The 27,124-nt window shown below is 49.3% G+C and overlaps 1 protein-coding gene across 2 annotated transcripts in view; it reads right to left on the bottom strand.

Annotated features, from left to right (window-relative positions):
* Positions 1–27,124, bottom strand: part of Dock5 (dedicator of cytokinesis 5) — a 145,213-nt gene that overhangs the window by 14,535 nt on the left and 103,554 nt on the right. For both annotated transcript variants that reach the window (XM_070016684.1, XM_070016685.1), the window contains exons 26-42: positions 25,510–25,646; positions 24,489–24,584; positions 22,596–22,694; positions 18,752–18,846; positions 16,882–16,960; positions 15,227–15,327; positions 12,822–12,880; positions 12,327–12,481; positions 11,215–11,300; positions 7,789–7,948; positions 6,952–6,992; positions 6,210–6,300; positions 5,494–5,613; positions 3,662–3,751; positions 2,612–2,716; positions 1,640–1,781; positions 375–456 (exon numbers count right to left, since the gene is read on the bottom strand). In XM_070016684.1, coding sequence (XP_069872785.1) covers positions 375–456; positions 1,640–1,781; positions 2,612–2,716; positions 3,662–3,751; positions 5,494–5,613; positions 6,210–6,300; positions 6,952–6,992; positions 7,789–7,948; positions 11,215–11,300; positions 12,327–12,481; positions 12,822–12,880; positions 15,227–15,327; positions 16,882–16,960; positions 18,752–18,846; positions 22,596–22,694; positions 24,489–24,584; positions 25,510–25,646 — 1,738 coding nt within the window. The remainder of the gene's footprint in view (positions 1–374; positions 457–1,639; positions 1,782–2,611; positions 2,717–3,661; positions 3,752–5,493; positions 5,614–6,209; positions 6,301–6,951; positions 6,993–7,788; positions 7,949–11,214; positions 11,301–12,326; positions 12,482–12,821; positions 12,881–15,226; positions 15,328–16,881; positions 16,961–18,751; positions 18,847–22,595; positions 22,695–24,488; positions 24,585–25,509; positions 25,647–27,124) is intronic.

The following is a 27,124-nucleotide window of genomic DNA, read 5'->3' as shown; positions in this document are numbered from 1 at the left end:
TGATGCCTAAGACTGAAGTTTCTTGATAAACACCAGTGGCTCCTGCCCATAATCCTACCAGGGAGACTGAAATCTGAGGATCTCAGGTCAAAGCCAGCCCAGGCAGAAAAATTTGTGAGACTTTTATCTCTAATTAGCCAGCTAGCCAGAAGTGGAGGTGTGGCTTAAGTGGTAAAGCTGTCCTTGAGCAAAAAAAATCCAGGCAAGAGCAAAAGGTCCTGAGTTCAAGCCCCAGTACACACACACACACACACACACACACACACACACACACACACACACACACACACACACACACACACACACACACACACACACACACACACACACACACACACACACACACACACACGTGTAAAGTAAGAGCTACTTACTTTAAGATCTGCTCTGGAACTGGTTTGTCCTTGAGGCTGGGTGGCAGGCTCATGACCGGCTTCACGGTGAAACACTGCATGTCTGAGAGCTTGTTAAGGAAAAGAAGATACTGGTCTTGCAGTGCTTCTACATCGCTGCCAGAAACAGCACAGGTACCAGGCATCCCTTCTGATGCCCAGACTACACCACACTGCCTGATGCCTCCCAAAGGCAGGAAGGGATTACTGTAGGACACTTGTAGTCAGATGCCATCCTGGCCAAAGGATGCAATAGGCATCCTTTGCAATCAATGCAATAGTGAGAAATAAGCGGTCAGAAATGGTTTCAACAAATGTACAGGTATGTATAGATACAATGCAATATAGATCATGCAATTATATATGTGTATAGTTATATCTGAATTGAACATGCATTGAGTTTTTTCCTTGTCATTATTCCCTAAAATGGTAACCAGTAACTACTTGTATGATCTCTATATTCTATTGGAGATTTTATCGGTATATAGGGTGGGGGTGCAAGTTCTATGCAGTGTGTGTGTGTGTGTGTGTGTGTGTGTGTGTGTGTGTGTGTGTGTGTGTGTGTGTGTGTGTGTGTGTGTGTGTGTGTGTGTGTGTGTGTGTGTGTGTGTGTGTGTGTGTGTGTGTGTGTGTGTGTGTGTGTGTGTGTGTGTGTGTGTGTGTGTGTGTGTGTGTCCCCTAGGGCTTAGACTCAGGGCCTGGGTGCTACCCCTGAGTTTTTTGCTCAAGGCTAGCACAGTACTACTTGAGCCACTGCTCCACTAACAAGTTCTTTGGTGGTTAACTGGAGATAGTCTCATAGACTATCTCATGCCTAGGCTGGCTTTGAACCGCCATCCTCAAGTCTCAGCCTCCTGATGGCTGGGATTACAGATGAGAGCCACAGTGCCCAGCTGAGCAATACTATTTTACATAAGGAACTTGAGCATCTGTGGATTTTGGAATCCGTGGCATGGTTGGGGTGGGGTAGAGGAAGAGATTCTATAGCCAATTCCCTTGCAGATACCAGGGTTTCAAAGTCTATAACAGAGTGGCAAAAGAAGAAGAGGAAAGCTCTGCTCTCAAGTTTCTTATTTAGCTATAACAATAGCCCTTTACTTTCAACACTCATTTATGATCGCTTCTCGGAGGACTTCAAGGAGGGACCTAGGATTTCCCCTGAACAGGAACTGAGTGATGGGCCAGGGAAGGGCAGACAGCCAGCTCCTCATGCCCCGCTGGAGACCATGCTCTCCAGGCAAGGATGCACTGCTTCGGGGAGGACTTGATGTCATCGCCAGGGGGTGTGGTACTGCTCATCTTCTCGGCATTGGGGAACTGGGTGAGCAGCCTCAGGCTGAAGTCTTCTCGCCTCTCATACTCCTTCCCCCGGTAGATGAAGATTTTATTCTGCAAATCAGAGATGGCAAGAGAAGTCATTAAGTAGGAAGAGGAGGATGGAAAACCTAGACTTGTAGAGATGGAGGAAGCCATTGTAACTCAAAGCCTCACTTTGTTCTTTTTCTATTACTGAGTAGTACTCCATCAGGTGGATGGAGTAGACTTTGTTTAACTCTTTTCCCAGCTGGCGGATGGACGCCATCTTTGGTGATGATGAGAACGTCTCAAAGATTTTTGGGAAGCAAAGAGTTAAAGATTTCCTGGCTACAGGCTGGTACAGCTCCATGGCACAAGACACCTTTTTTGATTATGGTTTACACTTTACATTTATGTGTAATTATGGACCTTTCCCCCCAATTAACTTGTAAACACCAGCGGGCAAGGAGTTGTGCAACTGTAAGTGCAGGGTATTTCCAGCACCTTCCTTGAAACTGGTGCAGACAGATTCTTCAGTAGACTGTTCTGAATGAAACAATATAATGGCCTAAACCCTTTCAGGATGGCCTCTTGGTCTTTCTCTGATCACTCTGCCTTTTGTAGGAGCAGAGAGTTCTAGTTTTCAATCCATAAAGCCAAAGTCACCCTGCAGCCATGTTGGAGAAAGAAGAACAGCTTCTTGGCTACCATCCCTTTCCTCCAGCCACCTGGGGAGTCATGTAACAAAGAAACTTCCAGAATCCCAGCGGTGTCCAGGGTTGTAGGGTGAGAGGCCAGAATTCAGGATGCAGCCTTCCGCCCCGACCTCCCACATGGAGGGTGGGACCATCAGCTGCAAACACACCCCGGCCATCTGGATCAGCACTGACCCCCTGCCCAGCCCGGCCCGGTGGGCTCCTCACCCGCAGGAAGGCGGGAAAGCCCAGCCCGTAGTAGCCCACGGCGAAGTACTCCGGCTGCGGCCGCATGGCCTTGATGATGTTCTCATAAAACGAAGCTCGCTTTTTCTGCCAAACAAAACAAGACACTGCATTGGGAGGTAACAAGGACACAGTTGGGGGTGAAGTGGGGGTGGGGGTGGAGGAGAGTGAACAGAAAGAAACAGATCAGCCCAGTTAGCTTTGCTGGTGAACAAGTAACACAAAAACAAAGAGGAAAGGTGTTTGGAAAGTGGCCCATGACCAAGAGGCTGCAGAAGGGAGTCACCGTGACTTCCTCTGTGCCAGGAGGCAGTGTACGGCTTCCAGAGGTTTCTTTTATTTATTTATGCTTTTCGGTGCCACTCCTGGAGCTTGAACTCAGGTCCTAAGAACTTTTCCTTAGCTTTTTTTTTTTTTTTTAACTTAAGACTAGCTAGCCCTGGTAGAGGGCTGCCACTTGAGCCAGAGCTCTACTTCCAGCTTTTCACAGGTTAGAGATAAGAGTCTCACAGATTTTCCTGCCTGAGCTGGTTTCAAACCACAATCCCCAGATCTCAGCCTCCTGAGCAGTGAGGATTGTTAATTCCTTGTTTTTAAACAGCAGAGCAGAGACTATAGTCGGGCTCCCTACACAGGCTGGGCATGTGGAGGTGGAGACACTGAGCGCCATCAGGGAAAGGAGGAAGCCCGCAGAAAAGCATCACTGACAGCTCCAAGACACGCACAGTGCACAGTGCACTGGGGTGCGTGGAGGAACCAGGGGGGCAGGGACCCTGAGGCTTGTTGAGGAGAGCCAGCTGCGCAGGGCAGGCCTCCGTTCTCCAAGTCTTTGGGTCCCCCCCCCCCCCCAGGCATGTCCCTTTTCAGTCCCAAGCCTTCTGGGGCAGATGACCTGGAGATCCATAATCAAGGCTTTGGGACCACACCTTGTCTATTTTTAAATAGAAGCAAGGTTCGCTTCTGCGCTGGGGAGAGCACAGGGGCCCGGCCTTCCACCAGCACCTGGCTGAGCTGCCTGCGGCCCACACTCACCAGGAGGCTGCCCAGGCCCTCGTAGTCGAACACCTTGCTCTCGTAGGTCTCTGCCAGTTCTTTGCTCAGCTTGATGGCTTTCTCCCACATCTGTAGAAGGGAAGCAGGGTGAGGAGGGAGCACAGGAGTCACTGACCCCCTGCTAAGGCTCCAGGGAGCGCCTGGAGCACTGCTACTCTTCCGCAGCTCATGAATTCCCTGTAGGCCTTGACTCCCTGCAGCTGCTACTCCCCTGCAGGCTCACCTGCTTCACCCCTTGATCAAATGAACCCGACATATCCCTTATTTGGAAGGTATGGAACCAGACATGTTTCAGATTGGGGAGACCTCATCTCAACAAATAAAGATGGGTGCAGTGGTGTGCACCTCTTAGCCCGGCAATCTAGAAGGTGGATGTAGGAAGCTCTAGGTGTAGGCCCACCAGGCCAAAAAACAAAACAAAAACCCCATGAGGTGGTATGAAACGTAGTTAAGGCAAAGGGAGCTGGAGACGTGGCTCATGCAGTTGTGTGCCTTCCGAGCAAGCCTGAGGAGCTGAGTTCAAGCCCCAGTACTACGAAAGAAAAAGTGCCATTTAATGGCACGGTGGTGTGGAATTTGACACACTTCACCCACACCACCTTCTCGGATGGGGCCTTCGGGTGGCTCTGGCGTTTCCTTTGCACTATTATACCTGGCCGTTCCCTGCTCCAGCGTCATTAGCAGTTGTATGGGCAGCCACAGGTGTACCTGTGCAGCCTGAGTGCTTCAGATGGCATCGTAACATGAAATCATCTAAGATCATCTTTTGCTAGTGACCCAGGATGTCAGAGACGGCCATGCAATGGGCCATGTGTTATCAGCCAGACCACTGGCAGCCAGCAGCTGTGCGCTCCGGTGCAGGAGCAGCCAGGGTGCCTCATCCCATAATGGAAGGGAAAGCATGCTGGTGGCACGGTGGTCTCCACAGGTGGTCCTGGCCCTGGAGGGCCCCAGAGACCCACTTAGGGGTCCATGAAGTTTCAGTGACCATCACACCCCTCCCCACCTTACTTGTCTTAGTCCATCCAGTCTCTCATGAATATAACAGTGGCATTTTCCAAAGGCCACGTGACCTGCAGTATTACAGTGGCGTGCATACAGAAGCAGGTGAGCAACTTCTGACTCAGATGGTATTTTGAGACCCATGTATTTCACCAGTGCTTTGGCAAAAACAGTCATTTTTGAAATCGATAAATGATTTATGTTCATAGGTAATAGGTGTGTCATTGTGATGTAGAAGAAAGTACTAATAGAAGGAAGCATCAGTATCACACTCTTGGGATCTAGCTACTCAGGAGGCTGAGATCTAGAGGATCACAGTTCAAAGCCAGCCCAGGCAGCAAAGACCTTGAGACTCTTATCTCCAATTAACCAGACAAATGCTGGAGCTAGAGGCCTGGCTCAAGTGTTAGAGTGCCAGCTATGAGAAAGAAAGCTCAGCAAGTACCAGTACACAAACACAAAAGCTGATGGGTAAAACTGACTATTTTTCTGCTTTTACTTCTACAAGTATAAACACCAATAGACAAATCTACATGACCAAAAGCGCTTTGAAGTCTTCCATTATTTTTAGGAACATAAAGGGTGAAGAAACCAAAAACAAACAAAAATACCAACAAATATACTTTTCATGTGGGCCTCGATTTCTTATAAGACAGAGAAAAGCTCTCTCTAATTGTAATGAGGGTTATTGGAAGATGTAAGCTAGAAAAGCACCCCAAATCATCCAGAAATATGGCACAGCTGGCAGTGAGGGGGGTGCAGTTAGGCTGGGATAGTTTGATCGCCTTAGCAAATAAGCCACAACTCACCTTGCCTTTGTCAAAGTAAGATATGATTTCTTGGTAGAGTTTCTCTTTCAGCTCTTGCTGGGTCCCCACATAGTAAGTGTCCCTCTGGAGCAGGTAAGGCATGCAGGGCTTGTCAGACCACTGAAAAACAGAAACCCATTCAGCACTGGGGTTAACACAATGCATTCACTAATTATCAAGGACGAATGCAATCAATATTGAGACCAATAAAAGCAAGTCAGGGAAACAAATGCCTGTAACTTGACTCCTTTCTACTGTTGTTTCATATTGTTTAATAAGCACCAAAATTATATTCACATATTCACTCACGTGACCAGCTCCAAAGGGGGGAAAAACGTACTTAATTATCTGGCACTCAGGAACATACAGATGTGTTTATATCATACCGTGGTGTAATTTTACTTATGGAGAGAGTATAAACAGGAAAGTATTTCTATAGTAGTTTTACTGATGGCTACTTATCAATCAATATGTATTTTATCTCCTTAATTAGAATGTCAATTGAAAGAGGCCCTTGGGTTGTACTTTACTTCCCATCCATGTGCAAATACATGATAAGGAAAAAGAGCTATTGCAGAGGCAAGAAAACGTTCTTGCCTTAAGCAAAGTTCTTCCCTGTTGGCATCAAGAAGCAGGTGAAACTCAGTCCCCAAGGGGGGAACTGTGACGGAGCACACTGGGTCTGCCCGGGCCGGCCAGCTGTGCTGAACGCTCACCTGCAGAAGCTCGGCGTGTAAGAGGAGGGTGCAGGCGGCCTCTGTGTAGTTCTCACAGTCTCGGTGCAAGTCTCGGAGCTTGTACAGGTATCTGGTAAGAAGGGCAGACGGAGGAGCTGTGGGGGCCGGAAGTGATCCTGCACTCAGCCCATCCCAAGATCAGCTCCAGGCCAGCTCCCTGCCCCGCCCCTGGAAGTGCTAATGCATAGGAACACCTCTCTGAGGCGAAAGACTCCCTTTCTTCCTGTTTCCTCAGCTCACTGAACATCTCCTGCCCGGTGGCTTTCTGGCTCCAGTGTACCTTCCACTCTCCCTTCAAGGCAGATGTGTTTATATTTTTCTTTTTAGGTCTCAGTCCTCTTTGGGAAGTGCCTGAAAGCCAGGGATCCTCTCCCTCCACTGGTGTACAATCTAGCTGTTTAGGGACTCACAGACCCCAGGCCAAGACGTCGTGGTGGATTGATTTTCCTTGTGAGCCTCTTCTGACTACCTGATGGAAGTCCCCTATCCCACCGTGAGCCCTGACATGGCCCCATTTATCCGCTCCCTCACGTGTGCTCATTTGCTATCTGTCTAAAGAGCAGACTCTCTGCATCTCGGATGCTGTGTGCCTCACTCACTTTGAGGCATCTTCTCAATACACCAAGAGTGGCTTGGGCAGGCGAGTATTTGCTTGCTGAAAGAAGATGTCACATGGCACCATGATATAAAGAGCGAACATAAGACATTTCCTCCAGCTTACCTTATATAAATGTCTTCCCGCTTCTTCTCTTTATAGAAATTCTGCCAAGAAAGGGTCACAAAATTCCAATGTAAATGAATGCCTGTCAATAAGCTGGCTATAAAAATGGCCAAAGTACAACCATTGCTGTTCAAGCGTGTCACCTCCTCCAAAGGGAGATTCCCCCATAAGAAAAGGAAGTGCTGGGTTGTAAGGAAGATAAATTGAAGAACTTTCTTTTTCCCTTGAAGGATCATGCTTCTAAGAAACGTGGGAGACCCTCTAAAGGACCCATACCATAACTCACCTACACAGTGCCTGCTAGCCTGGTTTTGGAGGAGTCAAGTAGTGACAGGGCCTTGGTTTTCAGTGGGGAGGAACTCACTGGTCACTGTATCGCTGAGGCCTATGGTCTATGACCTATGGTCCCAGTTCATGTAGGTAAGACCAGATGATTCTGCTCTCAGGAGAACTGCACTGACTCATCTTGTACGAATTTCTCTCCGTGTTTCAATTTCAACAGTAAAGCAACCACACAGAAGCAAGATGGGAGATGGGGCTGAGGACGGTCGATGGAAGGAGCTGGATGGATGCTTAGGAGGCAGTTTCCAGTCTTACTCCCAAATTTATCCTCCAGGTCCATAGCTTAGCTGCTAGCATCTAAGGCCAAAGCTGTTTGCATTCACCTCAGCAGGACACAGACTCCATAAAGGCCCCAGGTTCCCCGAATCTGTGAGAAGGACCTGGGGCTGAGCTCCAGACAGCCATGGAGGAGATGGGAAGGCACAGACAAGGCTGTATCTATTTGTATCTGCCTGCCTGTCTGTGTGTCTATATGCATGCAGGTTCAGAACATACCAGCACATTGACGGTGCAGCTCATGCGGTGCTCCTTGCTCTCATCATGAATGAGGATGGTTCTGTAGTCCAAGAGATTCTCCAACAGGCTGCTGACCAGGAGGGCGAAGACTTCGCCAGAGCTGGACAGGTACTTGTGCTTTCGGCAATGCTCCAGGAGCCTGGAGGGAAAGCAGAGAGTAAGGTTCTACCTGCCTGCCCCAGTCCCGCATCACTGGTGTGCGCTGACTGAGGTCCCGGCAGCAGGTGGCGCTAGACTCAATGATACAGGATGCTAGGTAAACCAGCACCCTCAGTCCAGGCAATGCTGACCATCTCAGTGAGGGATACCACCCTTTCCTCAAATCCTTCATGCTGTCTGGGACCTGACTCAACCCCCACTGTACTTAGACACCAGGCCCGCAATGTCAATCGCTGGAGGTCAGTTTGTGGGCTTTTTGTTTTTCCGTTATCACAGGAAGGAGGATCTTTGCCTATATTAATCAAAGATCCTCCTCCTGTCTTCGTTCCCCCCCAAAGCCTGGTGTGTATCTCATGGGCATTCTGCAAAGCTTTGGGTTAACATCCAACCCAGAGAAACCTAGGACCTCCTGGGGATGTGGCACTTCAGATAAAATGGGACTTTTCAGATAGAGATGCAGACTTGTCAACAGGAGGCAGAGCCAAACTTCTGATCTAATTCTCTCCCTTTGGGCAGAGCTCCTAAAGTCAAAAGAAAACTCAGGCAAAGGCGGGGGGGGGGGGAAAAACCCAAAAACATGAGAGAAAGAGCCAGGTGCCCCAGTGGCTCGTGCCTGTATTCCTAGCTATTCAGGAGACTGAGGTCTGAAGATGCCAGCCTAGGCAGAAAAGTCCATGAAACTCCTATCTCCAATTCACCACCAAAAAGACAGAAGTGGAGCTATGGTTCAAGTGGTAGAGCACCAGCCTTGAGCAAAAAAGCCAAGGGACAGTGCCCAGTCCCTGAGTTCAAGCCCCAGTCATGACAATGAATGGATGGATGGATGGATGGATGGATGAGAAAGCAATCTAAATAGTCCAGCTCTAGGACTATTCTGGGGCATTGCTATTGTATACAGTAATACTTTACCAAGCTAGTGATCGAGGGTGAAAAAAAAATCCGGTAAGATTTTTATGTGAAAAATCAACCGTTGGAGTTGTTGTTTGTTTTAAATGAGTAAATGAGTAGTTTGCTGTGGATACATATTATGTGTGTTTCAATAGGCATGTAACTGCTCTGTTTAATTCCATAGGAGATCAGAACAACAAAAGTTACAAGCTGGGAGATTTGAAGGCCAAACAGACACGCAATGCAAACAGGATATATAAGGTCTTATCATGAAAAACAAAATAAAATTAAAACACAGGCCATTCAACGATTTCATTTCACCTCAGATTAATTAGCATGCTGGTTCCTTAGAGAATCCTAAAAATATAAAAGAAAAGAGTTGGGAGTCTCCAGGCTTCAGTCTCTACCAGGAAATTCCTACAGAGCAGGGCAAACACAAAATGACCGTGGGTGACACAGCTGGCAGAGGTGATGAAAGTCTGGAGAACTTTCAGCAGATACAGGCCTGGACGACGGGAAGATTGGAAAGAATGCGGCCAGCATTCTCCACGCAGCAACTCCACAATAGACCATCCTATTTGGACACTCTGTCCCTTGAATTATAACAATAATACTAAAAAGAAGATATTGCTCCCTGGGATGGAGAAAAAGAGGTGTTGGGGAGGGATGGGGAGGGATGGGGTGGGTTGAATCACTAGCTCCAAGGCTGAACTCCTAGTCCGTGGTAAAAAGAGGCTTGGCAGTGAAATCTCTCTCTTTTTGTGTGGGGGAACTAGGCTTGAATTCAGGCCTTCTGCTTTCACTTGGCTTTTTCACTCAAAGCTGCTACTCTACCACTTGAGCCACACCTGTACCTCCAGGTTTTTGCTAGTTACTAGAAGAGCTCAGCATGGCTTTGAACTGTGATCCTTGTACAGGGTCACGGGTGTGAGCCACGGCTGCCCTGGGAAAGCAAGATGTGTGTGTGTGTGTGTGTGTGTGTGTGCGCATGTGCGTGTGTGTATGTGTGTGTGTGGCCAGTACTGGGGCTTGAACTCAGGGCCTTATGCGCTTGCTTGGCTTTTTTGCTCATGGCTGGCACTCTATTCCTTCAGCCATGCCTCCATTTAAATTTTCCCAGTGCCCAAGGATTTTAAGCCAACGCCTACAGGTCTTCTTTTCTCCTCAGGAGCAAAGGAAGCCGAAGAGGCAAGGGAACGGCAGGAGGGTGGCGGGATGAAGGAGAGCCTCGGATCACCCCTGCACAGCTGCAGGGTGGAGATGCTGAGGGGTGGAGTGACCACCAGGGACCAGCCTGGTGGGCGCAGAGCTGCTGTTTTCTGGCGGGCTTGAAGTCAGGCCAGAGAGACAAAGAACGCATGTTTTTCCTCGTATGCGGAAGCTAGATTTTTTGCTCACAAACTCCTAAGTAAATTCGCTGTGCCTACGTATATATTAACCGAAATACGGTAGATTCAAGGGACATCTCTAGTGGTGTGACTCCTTGGAAAGGCAACATGGAAGTTCAATACAATAAGCACAGGAAGTGGGTACTCAAAAGGGTAGGGTGGAGTGAAGGGGAGAAGGGGAAGATTGTGGTGGAGAATTCCATGTGCATCCTACATAATTTTTAAAAAAGCAAGAGGAGAGGTGGTTGGGTTGGGTGGGGAGGGGTGGGTGAGGACACTGGGAGGGATGGCATGTGTCAAGAGCACTGTCTTCATAAACTGCTTGGTACAACTACCTAAAGTGACAAGATCATGAAATACAGAGTGGACCTTGGAATGCTTGGTATTCTTTTTTTTTTTTTTTTTTTTTTTTTTTGTCAGTCGTGGGGCTTGAACTCTGGGCCTGGACGCTGTCCCTGAGCTCTTCAGCTCAAGGCAAGCGCTCTACCACTTGAGCCACAGCGCCATTTCCAGTTTTCTGGTGGTTCATTGGAGATGAGAGTCTCACAGCCTTTCCTGCCCAGGCTGGCTTTGAACCATGATCCTCAGATCTCAGCCTCCTGAGTGGCTAGGATGACAGGCGTGAGCCACTGGCGCCCAGCTGTTTTGTATTCTTTTAATTGGCTGCTAGGACACCTTCATGAGAGTTACCAGCACTGTCGCTGAAGTTCAGGAGTTCAAACCCTGGGCGCAATGCCAGGGTGGCTCTGCGCATCTCTCTGATGTCTGCGCTGCTCTCTGGGTTGGGGCCAGGCAGGCCCAGAGCAGACGACAATGCCAGTAGCGGCACCCCAAGGTCTACCGGCCTTGCTGAGGGCGCTCAGGGCAGTGCCGGCGACCCTGAGGCTGCTCACAGTGGGGTGACAGAACCCCGCTTCTTTCCACTAGGAAACAGAGCCCCCCACTTGAGGTTCGTTTGTGGGATACTCACAGTTTTTCCAGAAGAACCTTGTACTGTTCATCTCCACGACCCCCTTCTACCTCCTGGTCCAGCTTCGTGATCAGTTCGTTCTCGAACTGCAAGCAGAGTCAACAGTCCACAGACAACGTCACACGCACAGGCCGATGCAGACAGACGGACAGACGGCCCATCTTCCCTCATCTGACCCAACCCCTTTATATGGGGGCTGATCCCACTTCCTGTCCTCATGGATCGTGCATTAACACCTGTAATCCCAGTACTCAGAAGGCCGAGGCAGGAGGATTGTGAGTTCAAGGCCAGCCTGAGCTACCACAACAGGGTCCTGACTCCAACCAACCAACCAACCAACCAATCAAAACCCAACCAACTAACCAACCAAAAATATTACATTCACTTTGGTTGTATTTCTTTGTCCTGTATTAGTAATTATACATACAAAAGTAGCTTAATGATCTCATTTTTGGGGAGTGTGGTATGGGGTTCAAACTCAGGGCCTCACCTTGCTAGGCAGGTGCTACATTACTTGAGCCACACCCAAGAGTCTCATTTTGTATCTTATTATTTTTTTTAATCTTAGTCTTGGGAATGAGATTGCTCGGCTCTTGGTAAACCTCAGGACCAAAATCGTTTTCAGTATTAACCCTTTGGAGATGAGGAAGTAGAGAGAAGACACGGCAATGCGACTCTGTAGCACGTGGGGCTAAAATGCACGAAGCCAGCCAGGTGCGGTGGCTCACACCTGTCTTCCTAGCTACTCAGGCGACTGAGATCTGAGGATCACAGTTCAAAGCTGGCTGGGACAGAAAGTCCCTGAAATTCTTATCTCCAATTAACTGCCAAAAAACTGGAAGTGAAACTGTGGCTCAAGTAGTAGAGATCCAGCCTGGAGGGGAAAAAGCTAAGGGACTGCGCCCGGGTCCTCAGTTCAAGAACTGAGTTCAAGCTGAGCCCTGGTCTGTTCTGCCCAGTAACGGCTCCTCCATCTTGAAAGGCAAATGAGCAAGAGTCAGCGCTGAGTGCATGGGTACTGCGTGGGCAATGCATGGGTACTGCGTGGGTTCTGCGTGGGTACTGCGTGGGCACTGCGTGGGTACGCGCCCCCGGCCCCCGCCATTCCTTACCATATGGAAATTGCCATTTCCACTGAAATTGAACTCACACTGCATCATATCAAAGAAAATGGGGATGGTGGCTTTGCGGAGCTCCACTTCGGGGGTCAGAGTGACCTCCAGAATGGGCCCCACCATGGATGGGATGAATTTGATTTTGTGGGGACCTGAAACGAAAGCAAATGAAACTATTAAAACAAGAATTACTTCACTATCAAGAAGGCATTTCCATCCTCCTCCGTAGGGCCCCTAATGCTGGAAGTTTCCATGAGTAAACCACCACCACTGACAATCAGATGTTGAAATGTTGTGCTCTGGTCATGTGATGGCAGGAGATAAGACAGCATCTTAGCCACACTCCCAGCCGAGGCCAGGCTGTGAAGCTCAGAAATCGTCTTTCCCAGTGCCACACGTGACGAAATCGCACCGTTACCCGAAGGAAGGCAACCACAGCACGGTGGCACGCTTATCGCAGGAGTGGTACAGGGCCCGGCCAGGGTCACTTACCCAGGTTGTACCACATGTCCCGAATCCTAAAGCCGATCTCCTTTCTCATGTCCCCGTATCTAGAAGATCAGAATGGAGAAAACAGTTGGCAGTGGAAACGAGTTCCATTCGACACAGTTGTCCCTGGAGACTCAGACAAGATGGGCTCCAGGAAACTCTGCCCGTGTACAAGGGCCCCGCAGAACACACACTAGGATCTGCACATAATCTGTGCACACCTGGCCCATTCTTTAAATCCTCTTGACTACCCAGAACTCCTAGTTCAATGCAAATGATGTTCAAAACTTGGTACACTCAACTGATTAGGAATATTGGCAAAAAAAAGCCTGTACATGTGTAATAGGGATATAATTGTTTGCCCAATTATTTCCATTGGTGGAGGAGACAGAATGTGTAGATATGGAGGGCCAAGGGCACAATGATGAAGGGAGTAAAAACAGCCTACGCCTGTCATCTCCGGCTATTCAAGAGGCTGAGATCTGAGGATTGCAGTTCAAAGCCAGCCCACGCAGGAAAGTCCATGAGATTCTTACCTCCAATTAACTACCAGAAAGACAAAAAAAAAATCCAGAAGTAGAGCTGTGGCTCAAGAGGTAGAGTGCCAGACTTCAGCCACAGTAGCTAAGGGACAGCACCCAAGCCCTGAGTTCAAGCCCCGGCACAAACACCACCAACACACATACAGCTCATGTCCTTGTGGGACATGTCACAGGGAAGGCAGGGACCCTGTGAGAGAGGCGGGCACTACCCAGGCACGCCCCAGAGGAGAACGCAGCCACATGGCAGGCCAGGGGACTTTAACAGCTGGAGAAAACAAAGGCAGAGCTGAGAAAGAATGGAGGAGCTGATCTGGTCTTCCCTGGCTGGCGGAAGGGAGGAGACAGAGACACTTGGATTGCTGCAAAGCAAAGAACCAAATGATGCATCCGCGCTGTGAACAGATGAGGACTGCGCACTGCAGCCTTATCCTGGAGGTGCACGTGCACACGAGCACACATGCACACGAACCGTCTCCAGACCCTCACACCTTGTCTCCTGTGTGGCGACGTTGCTGCTCACACTTGGTGAAAACCGCACCCCTGCCAGCTCCACGGCTTACCTTTTTTCAGATTTAGCTTGCTTTTCACTAGGTAGCTCAGCTGTGCCAGCACACACAACATTCACGTGGGGTGAGTCAGAGTTGTATGCTCTTTTGACACATGGTAGAAGCATTAGTTCCTAATTAGCCTTTTTCTTCTCCTCAGACTTTCCATTAGCTAACTTCTCTTACGTGGTTCAACCAGTATCAAATCCAGCCTTTAAAGAAGCTGCCCTGATGCTTAAGCTATTTCAAGGCAGGAGACCAAGGGATCCATTGTAAACCAGTACCTCTCAGTACCTGTCCCTTGGAGAAATCTACACAACAGGTTATATTTTTATCTTTTAAAGCACAGCTACTAAAAGTCTTGCTGTTTTAGTTGTCAACCTCAGTTTTGTTTTGTTTTTTAAATGGAGGGGCAAGTTAGAGGAATGCAGATTATTTCCTAGAATTTCAGATAGCCCAGCAAGGAGAAAATGAATTAAAAATTCTAGCACTTTCAATAACAAACTCTTTGGTAGCCCAGGCTGCCCTTGAGTTTATGATCTCTCTGCCTTCATTTTGGAAGTATCAGGACTATAGACATGTAGTACCACACAGGGCTCCTCAAGTGATTATGATTACTTTGTGCCACTTTTTCCACTCAGGTCTCACACTCTTGCTTGGTCTTTCCACCCAATGCTGGCACTCTACCACTTGATCCACAGCTCCGCTTCTAGCTCTTTGCTAGTTAACTGGAGATAAGCCTTATGAATGTGTCTGCCATGGCTGGCTTTGAACTGTCATCCTCAGATCTCAGTCTTCTGAGTAGCTAAGATTATACAGTGGCCCACGAGCACCTGGCCTGAAGTTATTACTAGTATTTTTTTTAAACCGAAATAGCTTTTTGAGTTTTCAGGCTGCTAACTTTAAAATGTAACTGAGATAAACACAATGAACAGCGTCCTTAAAATTTTCATCAATCTTGCACGTAATTCCATCCTGAATTCCCAGCCAGGATGTAATGCCTGGGAGCATTTTTAGCTAATGTGGGAATCTTCTGTGAACAGATAGGTGATGGACAGGTGGGGCCAAACGCATTGGCTCTGGTATTGAGATGTATGCCTGCAATTTGCAGGAGTTGCCAGCAGAGGGCAGCAGCTCCTGAACAGTAGTGGTGGCCAGCATCTCTCCAGGTACACAGTCCACACAACTGTGATGTCATTGCATAGCAGTATCTACTATGCCACTGGGTACCATGTTGGCATCTATGACACCAAAAACACTGTTGAAAATCAACAGTCAAATCGCCTTGCCAGTCATCACCAGGATTTAAAGGTACACTTACTTTTTTACAATTTTGCTGCGTTTGGCTTGTGAGAAGGTCTCAAGCTGCAAGGACTCATGGGTAAGAAAGGCTACGGCCAAGTGGAAGTAGTTGTTCCAGAGCTGCTCAAGATTAATGGGGCGGGCAGAAAAGAAATGGAAAACACCATCAGTAAATGTTTTTTAAAAAAAGCCATTCACATGGCAGAAAGTCACTATCTGGGGATTCAAGGGGAAAAAAATAAAATTCATAGAACTTTTTGCTCTTTCTTGGTATTTAATCCTGAAAGTTTCAGGCCTTAAGTTTTTCTTTCTTTCTTTTTTTCTTTGGTTTAATCCTAGCTACTCAGGATGCTGAGACCTGAGGATCCCAATCTGAAGCCAGGACAGGCAGGAAAATCCGTAAGATTCTTATCTTCAATTAACGACTCAGAAAAAACAATAGGTGGTCTATAGCTCAAGTGGTAGAGCACTGGCCTTGCACATAAAGAAGCTCATGGACAGCACTCAGGCCCTGACTTCAAGCCCCAAGACTCCAACACACACACATATACACACACACACGCAATTCAAACTTTACATTTTTCTTTACTCCTGGGAGAAACGGAATTGGCCTTCAATAACTGCACCTATTTATAGTAGGTAGTTCGGCATTCTGTATCCAAAACACACTGCTTATTGGGTGCAGAATGAATATAGATACAGCCGGTGCCGGCCTGCCTGCCTGCCTGTGTTATATTCCTCAGGACTTTGCAAATCCCACTCACATGAGCCATTTCCCACCACTGAACCCCTGCACAGTGAAGACACAGGCTGTGTGTCCATCTGGTACTCTGTGTGTGTGTGTGTGTGTGTGTGCGTGCTGGTAGTAGGGCTTGCACTTGAGACCTTGTGCTCTTGTTTTTTTTTTTTCTGCCCCCCCTCCACACACAAGGCTGGCACTCTACTACTTAAACCACACTTCCACTTCCAGCTTTTTGCTGTTAATCGGTCTCACAGACCTTTCTGCCTGGGCTGGCTTCAAACCAGGATCCTCAGATCTCAGCTTCCCAAGAAGCTGATATTACACATGTGAACCACAGGTACCTATCTGCTATACTGAGCTTGTGTGCTCAAGGCTCATGTTCTACCACTTTGAACCATAGTGCCATTTCTGGCTTTTTGGTGGTTAACTGGAGATGAGAGTCTTATGGACTTTCTTGTCTGAGCTGGCTTTGAACCTCGATCCTCAGATCTCAGCTTCCTGAGTAGCTAGGATTACAGGCATGACCTACCAATGGCCAGCCTTCTAACTTTTAACTCGGCATATTGGTATAACTGCTCTATTTTTCTGTTACTTACTGGTGCTACTCTGTTATGTGTTTGACTTAGGAAAGAAACTCAATTGTAGGCTCAAGAGGAAGCAGAGGATAGACAGGGTTTGGTACCCTGCATGGCTCCAGGCATTTGGGGTGACCCCGGTGGATAAGGGGGCCTACATGAGACTATTACTTCTCTCCGTTTCTCCTCACATATATTACTAGCCCAGGAAAAAGGAACCGTGGAGACCGTTGTCATCTATAAAACCCGAGCTGCTGCTTTCCCCTTCAGAGTCACGCTCTGAGGACCAGCAACAATTCCCAGGATGCACGGGGGAGGTGGGGTGGGGTGGGGTGTGGGGGGGTGGCGCAGGCTCACCTGAAGTTCAAAGCTCGCCTGATCCATGAAGCGTCTCGTGAGAACTTCAGAAAACTGATTGATCGCGCGAAGAAACACCCTGCAGAGGAGAGGACCCATCCAGAGGGCAACTCTGTGCCCATGGGACATTTTCCCATGAATCTACACCATGGCCGGCCGGAAAAGTCCGTAAGATCTACCAGCGTCCTTAGAGGCTAGCGAGAGGGGCAGTCCACAGGACCAGGCACAGAGTGTCAGTTTCTGGGAAGGTCCAGAAGAGCCTTGGGGGCTGTAGCAGGGTTTTCTGGCTGGGGATGGAGCTGCAGATGTGCCCCAGGGCCTTTGTGCCTCTGACTGGGTGATTGGCACAGGGCTGCTAGGTACTTCTCCGACAATCTAGTGCTAGGTACTTCTCCGACAGTCTAGGGTTGCTGCTACAGTGTTTTCTCTAATCTGCACTCCGGGGGACAGGTTTTCTAATCGGGTGTCAGGACCATACGGACTTAATCATGTTGATAATAATGATCTGCCTTAGGCAGCTCATTAAGAAAATTCTACAGAGAACACAAAGGCATGCCTCTGATCATACAAAATAATATTTATCAAAATGAACACCAGGAAGCAAGAGGTTTTTGCTTTTCCCTTTGTTGCTTTGTTTTTTCACCTGTCTTGGGTAGGAGGGGGGGGGACACAGAAGTAGAGGGGCAAAGGGTGAACAAATACAGCAGAGGTCCTCAACAGACACTGTAGAAATGAACTCTGTATGGTGTATTCATGTGCATATCTTTGGGAGGGCACAGAACTCAAGGGAAAAGTGAAAAAAATGCAGCAGTGGAGCTCACCGGACACTGATAAGGGTGTGGAGGCGGGAGGGGGGAGGGGGAGAGAGCCAGGGAAGGGAAGACAGTGTATGGAAGGAAATGTACCATGACCGGACTCCTGTCATTGGAATCCCCTGCACATCACCTCTATAAGAACAACAAACAGGGCTGTGAATGGGGCTTAGTGGTAGAGCGCTTGCCTAGCATGCATGAAGCCCTGGGTTCGATTCCTCAGTACCAGATTAAACAGAAAAAGCTGGAAGTGATGCTGTGGCTCGCTAGCTTTGAGCACAGAGATGTTCAAAGACAGAGCCTAGTCCCTGAGTTCAAGTCCCAGGACCAAACAAAAAAGAAAGAAAATGAACTATACAAGTTATATGTGGGGATGGGAAGGAAAACCTGGGAACGTGAAGGAAGGGGTGGCACTGTCCAAAAAAGAAACGAACTCCTTACCTGATTTATGGAACTGTCACCCCTCTGTACGTATCACAACAATTAAAAAAGGAAAGGAAAAAAGAGAAAATTCTGAAGCTCTCTTTGTCCATGCTTGATGCGTTCCTATTTGACAAATAGTGGTGGTCAGCCAGCAACTGTAAGGCTCTGGTTTGGTGCTGTGGTCAAAAACACGGGAGTGGCCGGGCACCGGTGGCTCACACCTGTAATCCTAACCACTCAGGAGGCTGAGATCTGAGGATGGAGGTTCAAAGTCAGCCCAAGCAGGAAAGTCCATGAGAGTCTCATCTCCAATAAGCCACTCAGAAAACTGGAAGTGGCGCTGTGGCTCGAGTGGTAGAGCACTTGCCTTGAGCTGAAGAGCTGAGGGACAGTGCCCAGGCCCAGAGTTCAGGCCCCACCACCGATGGGAAGGCCGGAAAAGGATGAGGAAGCCCTGTGTGCCCGGTGGGGATGGATGGGAGGAGACTGGCCCTGACAGAGGAGGGCAGACACCCCACAGGGAAGCGGTGCAGACACAGAATGCGGGGCAGTGGGAGGGGCCACACTGCACAGATGTGGGCCAGCTGTGTGGAGACCGGACAGCGACCCCCGGTGGCCGCCTGTGGGCTTCTCACCTGTTCTGTGTCATGTTCATGACCATCCAGTCCTTGGCGTAGACGTTCTTGCCGATCAGGTCCTTAAACATGATGAAAGTCTCCATGAGGAAGTCCTGCGGAGGACACAGGCAGAACTAGCCTTCCTTCCAGAGCCACGGCAGAAGCTCTCCACGGTCAGGACCCCACATTCCCACAAACGGCCTTTCCCACAGAGCTGTGCGGCACCATGGGGTATATTCTTGCAGCTAGCGATTGCACAATTTGATCTTTACATGTATGAATTCGAGGAAGGAAAACAGAGGCCAAGAAAAAAACAAACAAACCAGTGGCCCAAAATAGTCCACGTTTTACTGAGAAAGCATTGAAGGCCGTAGAAAAGAGGAAGCAGGAGAGCCAGGATGAGAACTGGAAGGAGAAAGGGTGTGTCACCCCAAGTTCACAGCCTGAATCTCTTGAGTCTTCTCCTGCCCTGCGCTATCTGAACATGGCGCCTTTAACCGAGCTGAGTTCACTTCGTTACCGCGGTGAGCAGGGAGGCATCACACACACATTCTCCCTCTGTGGGAGCAGCCTCGAGCCAAGCCCTCCATGGTCCAAAAAGGAGGTGGTCGCCGCGGCCGACTATACTAACTAGAAATGTGAGCAAAGGTGAGAACAGGGTAGAAAAATGGCCAGGGGGCCTCCACAAGCGGCCGTGAGCGAGGGCAATTCAGGACTCAATCAGACCAAAACTTAGAGCTGAAGTCTGGGAGCCATTTTTACTGGGGGCTAAGTTTAGACATTGCCTGTGGGATCTCTGCCTGCTTTCTGTGGCCCCGACCCCACTTCTGCCCTGTGGAACAGTGTAGCTATAAAGAACATGGTGCTTTTGAGGCAGGGAGCCTGGGTTTGCTCTCTCCCGTACTGGGGTTTACACCCAGGGGCCTAGCTCGAAGCCGGTGCTCTACCACTGCAGCCATGCCTCCAGCTGGGCTTTTTGCTAGCTGGACTTTGAATGCTTTGAACTTTTTTGCCCAGGCTGGTTTCAAAATGCTACTCTCTGGATCTCAGTCTCCTGAGTAGCTAAGAGTACAGCACGCAGCCTGGCATGTTATTTCTAACCATGTTTTTTTTCCCCTAAGTCCTTGGTCAATTTGTTTTTTTTTGTTTTTTGTTTTTTTTGGGTCCGGTCATGGGGCCTGAACTCTGGGCCTGGGCACTGTCCCTCAGCTCTTCAGCTCAAAGCTAGTGCTCTACCACTTGAGCCATAGCGCCACTTCCGGCTTTTTTCTTTTTGCTTATGTGGTGCTTGGGAATCGAACCCAGGGCCTCATGCATGCAAGGCAAGCACTCTACCACTGAGCCACCTTCCCAGCCCGCCTTGGTCAATTTGTTAAGGCTGGCACTTTGGACACCAAGTGGCCCAGGAGTGGGCGTGGTGTTGGCTCAGAGTGGGCATGGCTCTGGATCAGAGTAGGTGGGGTTCTGGCTCAGAGTGGGCGTGACTCTCCCTAGGAAGTCTTGCTGTTCTTGATGCTTCTTCAGACTTCCACAGTAAGTCAGCCTTCACAATCTCCACTCTGGAACCATTTTCCATGCACGCAACTTTATCACCACCCATTCATCCACTGCCCTAGGACATGTGTTTGTCCAAACCAGCAAGGCCTCATGGTTTGAACAACCAGTGTTAAAAGCAGGGTGCTAGGGCTGGGAAGGTGGCTCAGTGGTAGAGCGCTAACCTTGAGCTGAAGGGCTGAGAGACAGCACCCAGACCCAGAGTTCAGGCCCCACGACCAACAACAACAACAACAAAAAGCAGGGTGCTAGACCCCATAGCTGATGCCTGATTTTTGCATTTTATACCAACAGTTGAGAGTCTGAGTTAACAGCTGCTACCACAAAGCAGAGAATCATAAGGCTTCCTGTTACCTACCACCGCGAGTCCAGGCGGGACTTACTCAGAGGCAGTGACGGGAGGACAGGCCTCACTGTGCGCAGGGGCTTTGCCCCTGAGGACTGCAGGCTCGTGGTGAGGACCTGGCCGCTCCAGGCCTTAGCTCACCCCGGGGACAATGGCGCTCTGTAATTACACACCACCACCTGGCACACAGCGGTTCAGCCCCTTTCTTCCCAACTAACCCTGGATCCAACAGCCCCTGTCCCACTATGGATTCAGAGCAAGCTTACTTTAGCTGTTTTCTGGAGAAAAATGTTTTAAGAAATGGCTAAAACATTCTATGTGAGTTTCATCTTATAGCCCAATACCAATAAAATGATCTTCTGTTGTATAATATCCACCCTAAGATAGTATAGTGCACATGTACCCTGTATAGCATCTAGAACATTCTATGCAATATGTGCAATATGTCTGATATATGTAACATATAAAATGTAGGTATAACATATAACTCACTGCATGTATGCACGATAGATACAATGTATCACATGTGTAATAGATAGAATGTGCAATGTAATATTTTGCATATAATATGAACTATGGGTTAAAGCTAAATTATAGGTATTTCTCCTAGGTATTGGCTACATGCAAATGAAGCACAGAGCCAGACATTGCCCAGATGTGGTCTTGGTTGATATTCACAATAACCCTCAAGGTAACTGTTCCCTTACAGATCAGGAAATGGGTCTAGTGAGGTGAAGTAGTTTGCCTCGCGTTTCCTGCAAGGACGTGTAACCACGTGGGCAGCAGCACTGAGCCGTCGTTGGGCTAGTGACAAACATCCTTTAGTTCCCAGGCACCACCGAGAGGAGGATGGTGGGCAAGGAGGGAGCTACAAATCCTCCGGTCCCCTGGCCACACACTTTCACTATAATATGTAGAAAGCAGGGAATCTGGGGCATAGAAAGATCAGTGCAGGCTGGGTGTGGGGCTCACCTCTGTGATTTCTGACACAGGAGGAAGAGCGGATTATGGTGTGAAGGCAGCCCAGGTGAAATGGTCAGCCATACTCCATCTTAACAAAAAGTTGGATGAGCAAAAACATGCCTGTAATCCCAGCTAAGTGGAAGATGTAAGTAGGGGGATCATGGTCTAAGATAGGCTAGGCAAAATAGGCAAGACTCTGTGAAGAGTAACTAAAAGAAAAACGGGTTAGGGACAAAAATCAAGGCGTAGAGTGCCCACCTCGCGAGTCTAAGAACCTGAGTTCAAACCACCATGGTGAAGGGAAGACTGGACCATGCACAGAGGTTGGAAGTCAACCAAAAAACGACTGGCTTCAGTGTGAAAACCCACCGCAGGTCCAGGCCCCTGCGCAGGCCACTGCTCATAGCTGCTGGAGGGAAAGGGTTCCTTAGCCTATCTTGGCCTCAGATGCATGCTTAATGGTAATAAGAAAACAACGCCTCCGGGTGAAGACAAGGCAAGTGGAAGATTTTCTACTGAAGACACAGCAAGGGACAGACAGAGCTTTCCTCTTCCTGTGTCCCAAAAGGGCCGGGCACAGCCTGTCACCGGACATCCTTGTCTTGGCACTAGCAAGAGGTGCTCTGTCAAGGGTGACTGTCCTCGTTCCCAAGAGAAAACAAACCCCTGCCCGTTTTCTAAGTAAGGGCTCTCTCGAAATCCAAGCGAGTGAGGGTTACCAGCTGACTGCCTCACGCAGTCCTGGCAAGGAGATGAAGAAGGGGGACCTGTCCCTTTTGGGGTCCCCATGGACCATCGCATCCCAAGGGGGGGCTGTTCTGGGCAGTTGCCGTGAATATACGAAGTCTTCAGAAGTGGGCCTGCTCGTGCTCGGGAGGCTGTGGTGGGAAGATCCTCGCTTAGAGGTCGGACTGAGCTATGAGCAAGACCCTGCCTTAAGGAAAACAAAACACACACAAAGTCAAAAAGGAAGTGTTGGCGTTGGCGTGGACAACTTACGATGATGTCGTGCGGGGTCTTGAAGGTTCTGATGTAGTGGCTGTAGTGGCTGTCGTCCATCTGCTGCAGGATGGTGATCATGCAAGCCACAAAGCTGCCCTGGAGAGAGAGAACACGCAGATCTAAGACTCCTCAGACCACCCACCACTGGAGACACCGCTGGAGACACACACACACACACACACACACAGACACACACACACAGACACACAGACACACAGACACACACACAGACACACACACACACACACACACACACACACACACACACACACACACACACACACACACACACACACACACACACACACACACACACACACACACACACACACACACACACACACACACCATGAACTCCGCAGGGACCCCTCATCCAATCACACTGCCTTCCCTGGGGCTGTGACCCAGGAGAAAGCCTATGGGTCAAGCCACACAACACCAAAGATCTTAACTAGATAGAGCTTCTTGTGTGGACAGAATCGTATTCGAGAAAGCCCATGGAGAGAAATGTCTGAAATACTCCAAGTGGTCCAGCAAACATAAATGTGAAGGAAGGCCAGAAAGAAGAGGAAAGGGAAGTGGAATACTCTGAACTGGAAAACCAGAAATGTGCAATGCTCCAAGGGGCTTGAGACTTCGGGGTCACACTGCGATCACACCGAACGTGTCGAGTGGCAAGGACAGGGGAGGCAACTCCGTGGGAAAACACGCAGGTGCCATGGCTCCAAGGCCCCTTTAGCCGGGAATGAAGACATGCCTAGTGTCATTTCTATTTGTGAGGTCAACAGCCCCCTACCCCACCCCAGTACCACCCTGTGGCGGGCCCACAGATCGGAGAACAACATGGTTTCTGTGAGTCCAGAACAGCTGTCCCTAGGAGGGAGGGAAGACTTCCTAACCACCACCTGTATGTATGTATAATTCCCTGCATGTATAATTGTACCTGCACCTTTCATCCAGTCGCTAATATTGATTCACCTTAAATACCCAGCCTCACACAGCAGCATGAAGCTAGGCACAGTGTTGCACGCTTCTTCCTGCGGTTGTGTCTGTGTCTCTTCACCTGCATGCTCCTCTCTTTCTCCTGTATGTTCATCTTTCTCCACACTCGCTTTGCCTCTGTGTCCCCTCCCTTGCTGGAATGTTCCAGGAGGTTCTTACTTTAGGCAGACAATGCCATCTTCTCATGTGAATCTTACAACCTCTCTTCAAGAGCATAAATCCATGGGGCTGGGAAGGTGGCTTAGCGGTAGAGTGCTTGCCTAGTGTGCATGAAGCCCTGGGTTTGATTCCTCAGTACCACATACACAGAAAAAAAGCTGGAAGTGGTGCTGTGGCTCAAGTGATAGGGTGCTATCTTTGAGCAAAAGGAGCTCAGGGACAATACCTAGGTCCTGGGTTCAAGCCCCAGGACTGGCAAAAAAAGAAAAAATATTATTATTGTTATTATTATTATTATTTGGTGGCACTAGGGTTTGATCACTCTAGGCTTTGGTAGGCAGGCACTCTACCATGGGGCCACACTTCCAGCCCTTTTTGCCTTTGTTATTTTTCAAATTTTCCATGTGTGCCCAGGCCAGCGTGGACCCTGATCTGTCTCTTGATGCTTTCTCATAGCTGGTATGATAGGAACATGCAGCTGCATCCAGCTATTGACCCAAATGGTGGTCTCACATATGCCCTTGTGGATTTGGAACCACGACCCTCCCCGTCTCAGGCTCCTGTGATAGGAGCGAACCAGTGCGCTAGCCGGGGCCGGTGTCCTACTGAGTGAACACCATCCAACGTGTCAGGCCTGGGATCCGCTCCGGGCTGTAGCACATCACTTAGGATGTGAAGGGCCAGGGTTCGGGATCAGGGTTCAGGGGGAAGCCCCGGAGAGGTGCTCACAATGTGGGGAGACTGCCGGTTCATCCCTATCACCGTCCGGTTGATCCTCCGCAGCAGCCGCTCCATGATCAGCTGTATGTGCGTCGCCGTGGGGCCCTGCGGGGAGACACCGACCGTGACACTCATCACCCCTGCTGCCTCAGTTTCCCTCATTTCCGGGAAGCCTCGCCCAGAGGAGCTCTCTCTTTCCTTAGATCTCATCCTGGCTTTTCCTTAGGGGACAATCTCTTTTTCCCAGTGGACAGATGGTAGTGCAGAATGACAACTCTACGAAGAACACAGACCATCGCCAGGGCCTCCCATTAAGCCCATAGTTTGTGCTCACACTGAGCTCTCCCTGGCCACAGCCAGTCAGGATCCCTTAGTAGCCAGCAGTCTCCAGTTCCGATGGCAAGCGGTGCCCAGGGCCATGAGGAAGTGAAAGACAGAAATAAAAAGTGGCATCAGTAGCTCATGCTTGTAATCCTAGCTACTCAGGAGGCTGAGATCTGAGGATCTTGGTTCAAAGTCAGTCTGGGTAGGGAAATCCATGAGACTCTTACCTCCAATTAACCACCAAAATAAAAGCCAGAAGTGGAGCTGTGGTTCAAGTGGTAGAGTATCTACCTGGAGCGGAAAAATCTAAGGGACAGCACTCAGAACCTGAGTTCAAGCCCTTGTACTGGCACAAAAGCAAAGCCAAATCCCAAATGCTGTTTGCACTGGGCTCCAGAGAAATCAACAGTGTCAGAGAGAATAGAAAGAGAGCGCGTCAGCAGGGCAGGACTGTCCACCCAGTGCTGGGCAGGAGATGCTTCTGCAGAGAAGAGGAAGTCTCAATGGGTCTCAGCAGAATGTCCAGAGTTCTTAACGATCAACGGCTAGCCAAGTGGGCAGTGCTGGGCAAATCTGTCTGAGGGTCCCTGGAGCTAGACGTCCACGTGAGCGTCTGGTCTGTCCAGTCGCCTCTAAAATGAGCTCCCTGTGTTCTCAGATTCCCCAAGCCTCTCCCATGGAGACAGCAAGGTGGTGCCCCACTCACCACGTCCTTCCTGTCCAGCACCTCCAGGATGCTGCTGAGAAGCTGACAGCTGGCCTCGTGGTCCGGCTTGCTTGAGTGGTCATCCAGCTGGCCGCTGAGCTGGTCCGTCAGCAGCGGCAGCAGCACTTCCCGGCACTCTGAGGAGGAAATGAGGAGGCTCACGACTCCTTCTGCAGATCCCCGCAGCCAGCCCCGCAGAGGCCCATCCTGTCCGTCCGTTCCTTCCTTCCTTCCTTCCTTCCTTCCTTCCTTCCTTCCTTCCTTCCTTCCTTCCTTCCTTCCTTCCTTCCTTCCTCCCTTCCTCCCTTCTTCCCTCCCTCCTTCCCTTGCCTGCCTGCCTGCCTGCCTGCCTTGTACTTGTTAAGTGTGCTTGCTTGTCTGGTGCTCTTGAGACATGTCTCCAGGCTGGCTTTTTGCTGGGTTTCGAAGATGGAGTCTTACAGACTTTTTTGCTCAGGCTAGTTTCAAACTGTCTGGTTTGAAACTGGTCCATGCCATTTCTTGCACTCAAACACTACCCTTGTTTTCTTTTTCTTTTTCTCCTGGTTCTGTGACTTGAACTCAAGGTCGCCAGTCATTGGCCAACTTGCTTGCTTGGCAGGTGCTCTCCTACTCAAACCATGCCTCCAGCCCAGCCTTTTAAATAGCTAAATTAGCTAAATGGGGATGGAATCTCATGGACTTTTCTGCTTATGCTGGCCTGAACTGTGACCCTTTAGATCTCGGCCTCTTGAGTAGCCAGGATTACAGGCATGAGCCACCTGGGGCTTCACTTTTCTACATCTTAGAGTTCATTGCGACACATTAGAATGCTTGTAAAATGTTTTCTATTTAAGATCATTCATTCACTAGCTTCCCAAAGGCATTCATGCTACCTCCCACCACAGGCTAGAAATATTTGGAATTGCGGATCACTAATTGATGGAGGTCAGAAAATATCAGGAGTCCCAAGAAGCCATGGATAGCACTTAGATCCAGTCCTTCGGTCCACAGAAACAGAACAGGGAGACTGAGAGCTGAGATTTGGACTTAGTCCATAACTAGCCGAGGGCTCTCCCACCAACACTCCACCCAACTCTCCTGACCCTGAGGCCTCTGCTGGCAACAGTCCTGTCCCATCTGTTAGGAAGTCACCGGACCAGATGCCCTCACCCAGGGCGGTGGCAATAAAAGGTTCCATGGCTGCCCTACTCTAGCAGGTCTTGGGTTAATGAAAAAGAACCAGGAATTGGACTGTCTCCTTTTTATTTGTTTGGGATGGGAGGGAGAGGAGAAGAAGGAGAAGGAGGAGAAGGAGGAGGAGGAGGAGGAAGAGGAGGAGGAGGAAGAAGAAAGAGGAAAAGGAGGTATGCTTGACCCTAATCACAAAAGTTAAAAAAAAAAAAAAGTAATTTTATCAGCACCGCAGTTTTTCCTGAGGTTTGGAGTGCTGGGAATCTGGCTTCTCTCTTCCTCTAAAACCACACCCCGATGGTACTACTGTGCTGGCTTATTTCCCTGGGGTAAATACTGAGGTCAGCTGCTGAGGTGACATCACTGCACCAGGGCACAGATAAGCCATCCTCAGCTCCCCTGGGACGACACCGGTGGGGCCTGACTCAGTCCTGTACTCTGC

Source organism: Dipodomys merriami, unplaced genomic scaffold, assembly GCF_024711535.1.
Source record: "Dipodomys merriami isolate MVZ:Mamm:240054 unplaced genomic scaffold, mDipMer1.0.p SCAF_12, whole genome shotgun sequence".
Lineage (NCBI taxonomy): Eukaryota > Metazoa > Chordata > Mammalia > Rodentia > Heteromyidae > Dipodomys > Dipodomys merriami.
This window is presented reverse-complemented; position numbering and strand designations above follow the sequence as displayed.